The 11,901-nt window shown below is 64.4% G+C and overlaps 4 protein-coding genes across 4 annotated transcripts; 2 read left to right on the top strand and 2 right to left on the bottom strand.

Annotated features, from left to right (window-relative positions):
• Positions 1-8: 8 nt before the first annotated feature.
• Positions 9-4,015, top strand: EMIHUDRAFT_469719 (hypothetical protein; the record flags this gene model as incomplete). The annotated part of the gene is made up of 5 exons (XM_005774286.1): positions 9-949; positions 1,617-2,508; positions 2,607-2,870; positions 2,975-3,170; positions 3,359-4,015. 5 exons carry the CDS (start codon positions 9-11, stop codon positions 3,892-3,894), a joined length of 2,829 nt encoding a protein of 942 aa, XP_005774343.1. The 3' UTR covers positions 3,895-4,015.
• A 2,875-nt stretch (positions 4,016-6,890) lies between these two features.
• Positions 6,891-8,304, bottom strand: EMIHUDRAFT_240751 (hypothetical protein; the record flags this gene model as incomplete). Its single annotated transcript, XM_005774285.1, has 2 exons — positions 6,891-7,220; positions 7,528-8,304. 2 exons carry the CDS (start codon positions 8,302-8,304, stop codon positions 6,891-6,893), a joined length of 1,107 nt encoding a protein of 368 aa, XP_005774342.1.
• Positions 8,305-8,842: 538 nt separating this feature from the next.
• Positions 8,843-9,357, top strand: EMIHUDRAFT_240750 (hypothetical protein; the record flags this gene model as incomplete). The annotated part of the gene is made up of 2 exons (XM_005774284.1): positions 8,843-9,086; positions 9,224-9,357. The coding sequence occupies 2 exons, from the start codon at positions 8,843-8,845 to the stop codon at positions 9,355-9,357; spliced, it is 378 nt and encodes a 125-aa protein (XP_005774341.1).
• A 391-nt stretch (positions 9,358-9,748) lies between these two features.
• On the bottom strand, positions 9,749-10,024 carry EMIHUDRAFT_49132 (hypothetical protein; the record flags this gene model as incomplete). The annotated part of the gene is made up of 1 exon (XM_005774283.1): positions 9,749-10,024. A coding segment is annotated over one exon (276 nt), but the record flags the coding sequence as incomplete, so codon positions are not given.
• Between the last annotated feature and the right edge of the window lie 1,877 nt (positions 10,025-11,901).

Raw genomic sequence — 11,901 nt, 5'->3', positions numbered from 1 at the left:
TCGGTGCGATGGCTTCGTCGCTGACGTCGATGCTCTCGGCGGAGCAGGAGGAGGAGGACGTGGCGGACCCGTCGGCGGTGAACCTGCTCGTCGTCGTCCCGCCAAAGCTCCCACAGCTGATGGTTCCTCCCTCCACGGACGAGGACCTACTGCTCCGGGCGTGCGGCGATGGCCTGCTCGAGCAGCTCTCCAACGCCGTCCCGAGGCGCTTTGGCGACACGGGCGGCCAGTGGTTCTTGCTCCACGCGAGCCAGCGCGACGGCACCTCGCTCGCTCGCCTGCTCCGCGCGGCGTCCGGCGCCGGGCCCTGCGTGCTCCTCCTCCGGGACACACAGGGACGCGTCTTTGGCGCCTTTTGCAGCGAGCTGCGGGAGGCGACGGCGCGAGCCTCCTCCGAGAGCGCCCCCTCCCACTCCGTCTACGGCACGGGCGAGACTTTCCTCTTCGCCCTCGGCCGGCTCGCCCTCCCTCCGCCTCCCGTCGCCCGCGGCAACACGCCCGCCCAGCCGCGTGTGACCCAGATGGAGCGGAGCACGTCCGACCTCCTCGCGGAGGGCGCGGCGGCGGCGGGCGAGGCGGCGGACGCGGCGGGAGGGGCAGAGGAGGGTGGCGGCGGCGTGGGTAGTCCGGCGCGCCCGCCGCGAGTGTCTGTGCAGGTGACGCCACCCATCCGGCGGCGAGCCCACGCGACGCCGGTGGTCTTCCCGTTCCGCTGGACGAGGGCCAACGAGCACTTCGTCGCGACGACGCAGGAGGGCGCCGCCGAGAGCCTGCAGCTCGCGATCGGCGCCGGAGGCGGGCTGGTACTGGACAGCGACATCAGCGGCGGCTCGAGCGCAAGCAGCGACACCTTCGACAACCCGCCGCTCACGCTCATCGCCACGCCGGCCGAGGGCGGCGCCGACACCGCTGCGGCAACGGTCGCCGCTCCCGACGAGCCGTCAGTAAGGTTCGTCGCTGAGGCTGTGGAGCTGTGGGGTGTTGACGAGGCCGCATGCCGCAGCCTTCCGCAGTGCAGTGGCGCGCTCCCGCGCGGCGGTGACGAGGAGCAACCCGCGTAGTAGCTCGAGCCGCGTCGTAGTCGTTTTCCATGCATGTCGTTTTCGTTGTGTTTCCCCGACGGAGACTCGACGAGACATCGACCCCGACACACCCCATAGTTCTCGAGATACAGCTTGAGATGTGCGAGTTGGAGTGGCCTCACGGAGTCGGCGCCGCCGCTCGGTGCTGTTCTGCTGGTTTGGGCGCACGCTCGCCGTATTCACGCATCAGACAGGGACGTCGTCGTCGATAGTCCTCGATTCCGCGCGCGACGGTGCGCGCGATGGCGACGAAGGCGAAGGAGCTGTCGTCGAGACCGCGATCAGCCGGGATGGCAAAAATGCGGGAACGCTAAATGAGACTGGCGCGGCCAATGGGGGCGATGAAGGAGAGGGCGTCGAAGCCGCAGTAGATGGCGGAGAGGGCGAAGGTGACGAGGCAGCGCATGTGTAGCCAGGCGACGAGCGCGACGTCGTCGCCGTCGAGCCGCGAGCCGGGCGCGACGTCGGCGGCGCTTCCCGCAGGCCGTTTTCTTTTTTTCGCGACTCCGGGACGTCTCCGAACCCGTTTTGGAGGGCCCTGCGCCCGCCGGTACCCACGATCGCCTCGCAGACCTGCACCACCCTGGGCCGGTCCGCCTTTATCGCGCTGCTCGCCCGCGGCCTGCAGCTCCTCGCGCTCTGGCTGCACCTCCTGCAAACGCTGCTCCTTTGGGCGGGCTACCATTCTCCAAACCTCGCGGCGGTCCTAGATTGGCTCGCTCGCAGTGACGGTCCTCCGCCACCAGCAGACCACCCGCAGCGCATCCGCGTCGTGGAGCGCCGCGGCCGGCGCATCCTCGCGCTCGGCGACGACGAGGTGGTTGTGGTCGGAGGCAACTACGTGCTCAAGGCGGCGCCGTGGTTTCCGCCGCCCGAAGACGTCGCCAGGGACTGCCGGGCGGTGGTGGCCAACCTCGCCCGCGGCAGCTGGCGGGTGCCGGGGAAGCGGGTGGTGCCGTGCTGGCGGCTCGGCTGCCTCTGGTCCGGTGCAATGCCCAGCCCCGGGCGGCTCGACCCGGAGTGGGTGGCGCGGCTCGAGGAGACGGTCTCCACGTTCGAGGCGCACGGCATCTACTGCTTCCTCGAGGTGCACCAGGACGCCATGTGCGCCACAAACGGGGGCGAGGGAGTGCCGGTGTGGGTGGCGCAGCATTTCCAGGCCCGCCCCGAGACGGCCGCCGGCGAGTCCTACCTCGTCTCTCCGTCGCACCCGCTCGAGATTGCGCTCCCGCGGCTGCTGCAGCCGCTCTGGGGGCGGCTCGTCTCCGTGCAAACCTCCGGCGAGGAGGACCCGTGGCGCGCCTTCAGCGTCGAGGACGAGGCGCCGGGCCGTCCGGCGACGCTGATGAACCTGGGCAACCCGTCGATCCGGCTCAACAACTATGGCGAGTCTTGGCGATCCGGCGTCCTCTTTCTGAGCAAGCAGGTGCAGAGCCTCGCCTCTTACCGCCACATCTCCCCGGATCTCCCCATATGTCCCCATATCTCCCCATATCTCCCCATATCTCCCCATATCTCCCCCAGGTGCAGAACCTCGCCTCGCGCCTCTACCGCTCGCACCGCGCCGCCGCCGACCGGCCCGTCTTCGAGGGCTACGTCGCGCTGCTCGAGTGCCTCGCCGCCGTCTGGAGGGGGCACGCCAACGTGATCGCCATCGAGACGCTCAACGAGCCGCCGATGGGCGGGCTGTGGGACCTCTTCACCGGGCGGCCGTCGCGGCTGCTCCGCTTCCGCTCCGAGCTGTGGCGCTTCCAGGCGGCGGCGCTCGACGCGCTCGACGAGCGAGGCGTGTATCTCCCCGGATCTCCCCGGATCTCCCCGGATCTCCCCATATCTCCCCATATCTCCCAGGCGTGCGCGGCGTCCCCGTCTGCGTCACGGACGTCGGCCAGGCGCTGCCCGGCTTCTCGCTCGCCACGCTGCTGCTCGCGCTCTGCGACCCGATCCCGTGGGCCGCGTGGCGCACGTACCGCCGGTGGGCGGCGGGCGGGCGGCTGCTGCTCTCCTTCCACTACTACGCCCCTCCGACGAGCTGCTCCTTCGCCTCGGCCACACTCCGCGCGCGCGCCTTCGCGCAGCTGCTGAGCGGTTCGGCGGCCTAGAAGCGGAAACGTGTTCTTGTACTCCTTCTGGCGCCCGAGAGGACGCGTACTCAGCTGTGTTCACCCGTATTCCGCTGTATTCACTGTAATCTTCTCCGTTGTATTCACGCGGTGCTCTGAATGCGCTGCACAATACCGTCTTCCCGCCCTGAGGTTGGCGTACCCAGCACGTAGGCTCGCCGGGCGGAGTGCCCTGCTTCCTCTCCGAGTTTGTCGAGCCCGAGGCGGAGGAGGTGGCGCGCGACATACAGCGGGCGGTCGAGCTCGGTGCCTCCGCCGTCGCGTACTGGCAGTTTGTCAGCGCGCAGCCCACGCACACGATGCGGGTGGGCGGCCGCGACGTGGTCTTCCACAAGCAGCCCGACGGCTGGGCGGCCTACGCGCCGCCGGTCGTGCCGCCCGTTCCCAGGCCGGACGGCTCGCTCGCCCGCTTCGCCGTCTGCGACACGCTCGACGAGTTTCGCGCGTACCAGGCGCAGCTCGAGCGCGGCGAGTACTGGGGCGCGGCCATCACGCAGTTCGGGGGCGCCGAGGTCAAGCACGGCGTCCTCCACGCGCTCGTCTCGTACGCCCGGCCGCGCAAGGCCCTCCCGGTGCACAAGGCGGCGGCCGTGCTCACCCACCTCGCCGACCGGCTCGCCGCCCTCCCCGGAGAGGCGGCGGCCTCGGCAGAGCAGGCGGCGCTCCGGGTGAAGAGCAAGGTGCTCTGACGCGAGACGACGGCGCCGCGAGACGAGGGCTTCTCTTAAAGTTAGAGCGTAAATGGGGTCTCTCTCTCGAATGCCATATTTTCATATTCAGTAGAGCTCTATGTGTCGGTCTGAAAAAAAAGGGAGACATGATCTGAATATCTCTCGCTGATATCCCACATATATCCCCCCAGGAATATGGATATGGCACCGTCGCACGGTGTGACCGCGCTGACGCGGCAGCTCCTAACTCCCTTGCGCATGCCCAGGTCGACTCTCTGCTCGTGCAGCGCTCGCCGCTGCAACGAGAATCGCCGGGACCCGGGCCCCTCGCATGTGCCGCAGCTGGTACCGCCCAGCAGCCGCGCACGTCCGCCGGCTTTGTAAATTGGCAGCCGGTAATAGGGCGGTACAATTGGCGAGTTCGGCCTCAGTTTGGCCTGAAACTACACGCTACACGGCCGAAAACGCCAATTGTACTATACCGGCGCCTTCATACGAAGGTCGAAGCCTCCGGGGAAGCCTCTGGGGGTCAGCCCCCCCCCCCCCCCCCAGCATGTGAGTGGGTGGGTTGTGGGGACTGACTGGCCGTTGTGGTGCATCAGCAACTCCTACAGGTGCATCAGCACAAACATCAAAGGAGAACGAGCTCACAGCGGCCAAGGTTCAGATTACGCAGCTCAAAGCACAGCTCGCAGAGGCCAACGCGCAGATTGCGCTGCTGTCTGCCGATAAAAAGAACGAGGACAATGACAAGGATACCGCAGAGCCGGTGCGCAAGCTCAATTTCGTTGCTACGAGTATGGAAGAAGTGGACCATTTCAAGACCGCTTTTGATGCCCTGGATTCCGGTCTGATGGCGTCAAGCTCACTAAGGAGTCAGAACCAGCCGCTACTGGAGCGCGTGCTGCCGGCCATGATTGCATTTGCCGGGCTGGACGAAGAAGAGAAGGCACGGGTCGTAAGCATGCTCGGCTCAAGGGGCCGACTGCTTGAAGAGAAAATCAGGCAAGCCGCGATTGCCGTGACATTCTTGTAGCCCCCCGCTACCCAGTCGCAGTCGTGCGACGTAGCGGGGGGCCACGACTACGTTTACGAAAACATAAGTAGTCCCGCGAGGTGTGAATTTGGCCGCCCCAGTAGCCCCCTTTCCAATGGCTTGATTTTGCGGCGCGTCCCCAGAGCGTCCAAACTTGGATGGGCGCGAACCGTATCTCGCAACGAATCTCGCCGGCCTCACCGGCCCTCACTTTGACCGACCTACCGTCCGCTCGACTGGCCGATGAAGAGCGACCCCTACGACGCGCACTTGTCGTCCTCCCTCCTCGCCACATGACGGCCGCCCCCCGACACCGACAGTCGCGCTCCGCACGCCTTCGAGGTCAGCTGCGGCCGAGCGACGATCGGCTCGCTCCGATCGCTGGGCGCGGTCACTCTCCGGCCCATCACCCGCCTGCCGATCACCTGTCCGCCTCGCCGCGCGCGGGCCGCTCGCCTGCTCGCCACCGCCGCCGCGCTTCCCCGCGCCGCCACGCTTCCCTGCACCTGACCGCGCTGCGCAGACGGCGCGCTCTGGCAGACAGAGCAGCGGCCGCCCAGGCGGTCGCTGCTCCGCCCCGTCCGAATCCGTCCGCCCGCGCGTGCTGCTGCCGCCGCTGCCGCCGCTCCGGTGCCCGTGTGTCGTGAGAGTAATGCTTTGTGTATGGCACCCGTGTCGCATGTTATGTGTGTGGACTTGTCGCACTTGAGCCTCTATGATTAGTAAGTAGACCGTCTGCGCAGCGCTCTCGGAGAGGCGCTTTGTACTCGGGTTTGGATGGTAGCGGGGGGCCCCGCCGGAGGCTGGTTACTGATCGGTTACTTCATGCGGCAGCGACGTCAACGACGACGACGACTCGGACGACGACTGCTAAATGGGTTCATCCACGACGGCGGCCAGACTGGGTTGTACATGAATCATGATGCATCGCCACAACGCGGTGTTGATGGAAAACAGCTGGGGCCTCTGCCCTTCTCTTGCATGTGGGTCCCCGCGTAGGTCCCGGCGTGAGCTTGCGATATTTTTTCACTCTGACTTGTGCGGATTGCAGCCAGTGTGCAATCTTTACCGGTATGGGAGTTTTTGGCTAATCAAACCCAAGGCCTGCACTAATCAAAAAGTGGTACGGGATACCAGTTGCCTCACGGAAATCAAAGCGAGTCGGAGTGCCTTCTTGGTGGCAAAATCGGCAAAATCGGCAAAATACCGGGTATTTTGCGGGTATACCTGAAAAAACCCGGGTATACCCGGGTAATACCCGCACTTTTGCATGGTTTCGCCCCCGGGACCACACCGACAGCCGCTACAACTACTGAAAACCCCGCATACCACTTTCGCATACCACTATACCATACCACTCCAAAACTAATCAAAATATCGCCAAATACCAGTCTCATACCGGTAAAGATTGCACACTGATTGCAGCGTTCCGTTCGGGATGAAGATGCGCTGCCGCTCTCCCAGTAAGCAGTACAAGGCAGTATTGCCGAGCCAGAGTTCTCCACACTTCTCCCTCCAGCTCCACAAGTCGGAGAGATGCAGATGGACCAACATGCCACACTCCACACAAGAAGCAAATTAAATGCAAGATCCCTTCTTCGACCCCGGGCGGTTAGTTTCTGTTTATAGCTACATTAAGCCACCCACATTCGGGGCCGCGGTGGAAATGGTAAAACTAATTCCCCAGGGCCTGTGCGCGGGAGAAGTGGGATTGCACCTGTGTGGCGCAGCAGCTCTCCGCTCCTCCGCAGCTGCCAGCTCTAGGAGCTAGCGGCTCGCGCTGCTCCACGCCCATCCGCCCGCCGCGCGCTCTCTGCTCTCAGTGTGGACGTCACGTCACGGGGGGGTCGTCGCGCTCTCTCTAGGTGAGTCTCTACACACGAGGACGCGAGCCTGCACGTTGCACGACCTCAGCTCGCTCTCTAGCTACCGCGCTGCTGCTCACGAACTCTACATCCTCACTTTTGACACACGCGCGTCAGAGCACCTCCTCGTCACCAGAAGGCGCGGCGTCGTCATGCTCGTAGAAGACAAAGTTGTCGCCCTCCCACTTCGACGCGACGCCGGGCGTGTCGCGCACGTGGCGCAAGTAGCCGTGGATGCCGTCGCGGAGGCGGAACGTGTTGGTGAAGCCAAGCTCCTGCTCGAGGAAGGCGTTGGTCTTCACGCAGCGGATGCCGCCCGTGCAGAAGGTCATGATCGGCCGCTCTCTCGGCACGCCGTCGAGCCGCTTCCGCAGCACCTCCCAGCTCTCCGAGAAGACGCTCGTGTCGAGCGGCTCGGCGCCGAGGAAGGTCCCCGCCGACGACTCATAGTCGTTGCGGCAGTCGAGCAGAATCGGACCGACGGAGCTGCCCGCCTCGCCGCCGCCCTCGCCGCCGCCCTCGCCGCCGGCAGCCGCCGACGAAGCAGCAGCGGCGTGCTCTGGCCGTCCTGGCGGCAGCATCGCGTGCCAGTCCGCAGGAGCGAGCTCGGTCCCGGCGCGGTCCCAATCGAACGCGGCCGCCGGGTCTCCCGCCGGCCCCTCCCCCCGCTCGTCGCCCTCTGCGTCGTTAACGGCCGGGGAGGGTGAGAATGTGAGAGAGTGCTGGATGACATGGCGAGGGCGGTGGCACGGGCAGCGAGGCGCCTGTCAGGCCGTCGGTCAGAATCTGCCGCTTCTCGCGAACGATGAGCTTGCGGTACGGGGCGGTGGCGGCGTCCGCCTGCACCGTGCCGAGGGAGGCGTGCTGCACGTTCAGCTTGAGACCCTCCACGCCCCGCAGGGCCGCAAACGCGACCGACAGGGCGTCGAGCTGCGCCTCAGGCACCGAGAGCTGGCCGTTGACTCCCTCCGGCGCGACGTAGACGCTCCCGCGGCAGCCGAGCCGCGCGAGCACCGAGCTCATCTCCTCCAGCAGATGCTGCCGCCGCGAGCTGCCGAGCGACGCGAAGCGGAAGAAGGAGACGAGGCGCAGTCGCCCGACCTGAGGCGGCAGCAGAGTCGCGGCCGGCGGCGGCGGAGGCAGCTGACTCCCGCTCCTGGCGACGACCTGGAGCGTGGGCCCGTCGCCACCATACGTGGCGGTCACGGCGAGTACGCTCACGAGGTCCTCGTCGCTCTCGATCCGGCGCTTTCCGTGCCGGATCTCGAGCAACGGCTCAACGCTCTCGTCGCCGCACCGCTCCCTTAGGGCCGCCCGCAGGGCCTGCAGCGGCAGCGCGCCGGCAGACGGCAGCCTCAGCGATACCCGCTTCTTCTGCGGCTCGAAGAGGTGCCGCACGGGCGCATCGAGCTTCAGGTGGACTCGCTGCGGCGCCGCCGCGGAGGAGCAGAGCGCGTGCGCGCGGTGCGGCACGAGCGAGAGGCGGACCAGCAGCGAAGCCGATGCAGTGGGCGCGAGCAACCTCATACTGGTGGCCACAGTGAGGCGGCGTGGTGCGCGTCAGCACACAGAGGCGGTCGCGGCGGTCGACGCGGACTCGCTGCGAGCCCTTGCAGGTGCCATTGAAAGAATTTCCATGCCAGCTTATCGCCTTTCACCCCTGAGAGAACACCACACACCTCTCCTTAAAATCCCTGTGTGGTGGCGGCGTGCCGTCCTCCCATCCCTCCCTTGGGTCGTCTGTTTTCTTTCTTTCTTTCTTTACCCCTGAGAGATAGGAAGAGGCAGACTCCCTAGGGTGGGCGACGGCTAGCGCACCACACACCTCTCCTTAAAATCCCTGTGTGGTGGCGGCGTGCCGTCCTCCCATCCCTCCCTTGGGTTGTCTGTTTTCTTTCTTTCTTTTCTTTACCCCTGTGTGGTGGCGGCGTGCCGTCCTCCCATCCCTCCCTTGGGTCTAGGATCCTTCCTTCTTTTTCGCCCTTCCACTCCGAGCCCAGAAAAGTCCGAACCCGGCGAAGGGCGCTGCCGCTTAGCTCCGGACAGGACGGAGACGGCCTGCAGCATGAGCGCGAGCGACACCCCGGAGTGGGCCAGGCGGCTTGCACAGCGAGAGCGGGATCAGGAGGCGTCGCTGCGGGCGAATTCATCTGCGGCAGCGGAGGCGGACGAGGTGGAGAACGCGGCCGGCGTGCTGCCCTGGGGAGGGCTGCGCGCGGCTCTGCCACCCGCCGTGCCGTCACTCACAGCTCTCGCGCTGTCCACCCTCGCCGCGCACCCAGAGCTCATCACCGATCTTTCACTGACGGGTCCGCCCCACCACCCTCCTGTTGTTTTCCGCCCCGCAATGCGCGCTCCGCCCCGGCTGCCTGCGTGGTGACCCTTTGTGCGATCCTCGCAGATGAGCACCTCGCCGTCGGCCTCCTCCATCGCATCATGCGCGCAGGACGCCTGGACTTTCGGCTGGCGTGTGTCTTCCGCGAGGCCGGCCACGAGTCGCTAAGAGAGGCGATCGAGGCTCTCGACCTCGTGAGCGCGATTCCGACTCACAATACAATCACGCGGTTCAAGACACTATGACGGAGGGGGCGACCCCGCCACAGAAAGGCTCTCATTTAGGTCCTGTAGGTGGAACGTCCATGCTGACGAAAAGTAACATGTGTTGAGGACTGTTCTCTGTTGTGTGGTGGAAAAGTAACATGTGTTGACTTCGATCTCTCCTCCGTCCGTACTTGAAAACGACGGCGTGGCTCTCGCAATGGACTCATCGACGGTGAAGACGCCAATATAAGCAATATGTGTCATCTCCCAAACAGCAGGGTGTGTCGCGTCGCAACGTATGCGCCTCCGCCTGCAGCGCCCATGTCTGCGAGGGTATATCGTCTGATACAGGGTGGTGCGATTCGACAAGGACGCGTCTGTATGCGTGCATTGCAGCGCGCCAGCGAGGGTATCATCATCGTCCGCTGGGCCAGCCGGCCGCGGCCTGCGATAGCACATACGCAGACACGTCCGATATCTGCTCCTCTGTCAGCCTCGCAAACGGTGGCGACTTTGGACCGTAGCTGGGCATCTGGCCCTTGCCGACCGCGACCAGGGTTGAGAGCGCCTCTTCTGTCGCGTAGCCGTTCGCCTCCAGCGACTTAGCTTTGAGGTCTCTTCCCGGGCTAATCAAATTGGAGCCGCCGCCGTGACATGCTGCGCACTTGAGCTCGAAAACGGCAGCTCCGGCGGCAGCGTCGGAGGCTACGGCCGCCGGCACCAGCTGTGTCGCGACGAGGGCGCTCAGTGGCAATATTGCCGCGAGGAGCATGGGGATGCCGCTACGGAAGAAGAAAATCTGAAAAGAAAAGCTCCTGTCGTGTCCCTTGTCAGGAGCAGGAGAGCCCCGCCTGTCCCCCTGATCGTTCTTCCAAAATCCTGCTCGTGCAGGTGGGGACCCTGTCCTCGTCCCAGAAAAGAAAGAAAGAAAACACACAATTCAAGGGAGGGATGGGAGAACGGCACGCCGCCACCACACAGGGATTTTAAGGAGAGGAGGGTGTGATGCGCTAGCCGTCGCCCACCCTGGGGAGTCTGCCTCCTCGTATCTCTTTTCGCAGTCTCTCGCCGCTTCTCGCTGCAACCTTCATGCCACCTCGCGGCTGTCCCACTCTCGTCGTTCTCTCCCTTGTCACTTCCCCCTCTGTCGCGTCGTTCTCTTCTGCCTCGTCCTGCGACGCCGCCGCCTGCCGGTCCCTTGTTCTCGCGGCTTCTTTCGCCTCTCGGCGCAACTCCGTCCTCCTTGCGGCGTATCCTGGCCCCTCGAGTCTATCGAGCTCCCCCCCTCGCGCAAGGACCACATTTCTGACTCCCACTCCGATCATTTGCCTCCAAGTCATGTTGTTGCTCAGGTCCACTCTCTCTTCGAACACTCGTGCCTCTACGGATGATGCCGGCGCTGGGGTCCCCTTCGGATGCATCGTGACATCTGACAACTGAATTTCCACTGGTTCGTCCTCCTCTGAGTCATCTTCCCCGTCCTCCTTCCGCTCGGCTCTTCGCTCGGTACGTTCGGTGTGGCTCACCCTCCATGCCGTGAACAGGCGCTTTATCCACCCTATATTCTTCTCTCGTTCCTCTGCCCGTGCCTTGGTCTTGTCGTTGTTTCGCACCCATGTCTGTATGGCAATCGAGGCTGCCTTCCCCACTACCTGTAGTTCACTCGTCACCTCTCCCGCGAGCTCCCTTCTCTTTCTTTCGGGTATGGAGTCCGTGAGTGCGGGTAGCGTGCAGGCAATCACGGGCGCTATTTTGTCGTACTCCTCTTCGGCAAGCGCCCCAAATCTAGACCCTTTCGCCTTTAAGGAGGCTGCCCTCGCTCGTCTCAGGAATGTGGCGGTGTCTTTTGAGTCCGGCGCCTCCCGTTGAACTCTTGCTGTCGCCCTCGCTGTGTGTTTATCGAGCTTCCGCATGAAGTGACGCGCCTCTTCCTTATTTCCAGCGCAGCTGCCGCTCAGTATGTGCGCCAACGACGCCTGTGGTGGCTCACTGTCTTCTTGTTTCCAGTCGTCCCAGTCTGTCAGTTCCCCGCGTCTCCTCCTTGCCTCGCGCGCCTCTTTTGTGACCTCATCCCTAGCCGCTTTGCACGCTCTGCATCCCCAGAACGCACTTCTCGTGGCGGGGCCCCTTATTCCCCGTCCCATCCCTCGTTTGGCGTGTCTGTTTTCTTTCTTTTTTTGGTGAAAATCTCTACGCCTGTGCGAGTAGATGGTAGAATGCACTAATAGGCACGTTGCGCAAGGTCGGGATCGCAAGTTATAACCGCATCAAGCGGTTCAGAGTTGTCCAGAGTCGTGGCACACACGCCGTGCGTGGCAGGCCGTGTAGTCACTGAGATGGCCTTATGACGACCCCATTTCGACATCGTCCCAAAGGCCTCTGCTCATGAGCTCCATGCGGGAATGACTGGCTCAACCAACTGATCACAAATTCCCACGATATCTCACAAAGCGTCGCGACATCTTCCTCCATTCCAAGATCATGCGCTCCACCTTGGTTCTTCGAGAAGACGCCGTACCAACTTTTTTGCTGCCCCGCAGTGTCCGGCGTCGTATTGCTAAGGACCCAGGAAACCATCTCTTT

This window comes from Emiliania huxleyi (genome assembly GCF_000372725.1).
Source record: "Emiliania huxleyi CCMP1516 unplaced genomic scaffold EMIHUscaffold_315, whole genome shotgun sequence".
NCBI lineage: Eukaryota > Haptophyta > Isochrysidales > Noelaerhabdaceae > Emiliania > Emiliania huxleyi.
The sequence above is the reverse complement of the archived record's forward strand: the minus strand, read 5'-3'. Positions and strand labels throughout refer to the sequence as shown.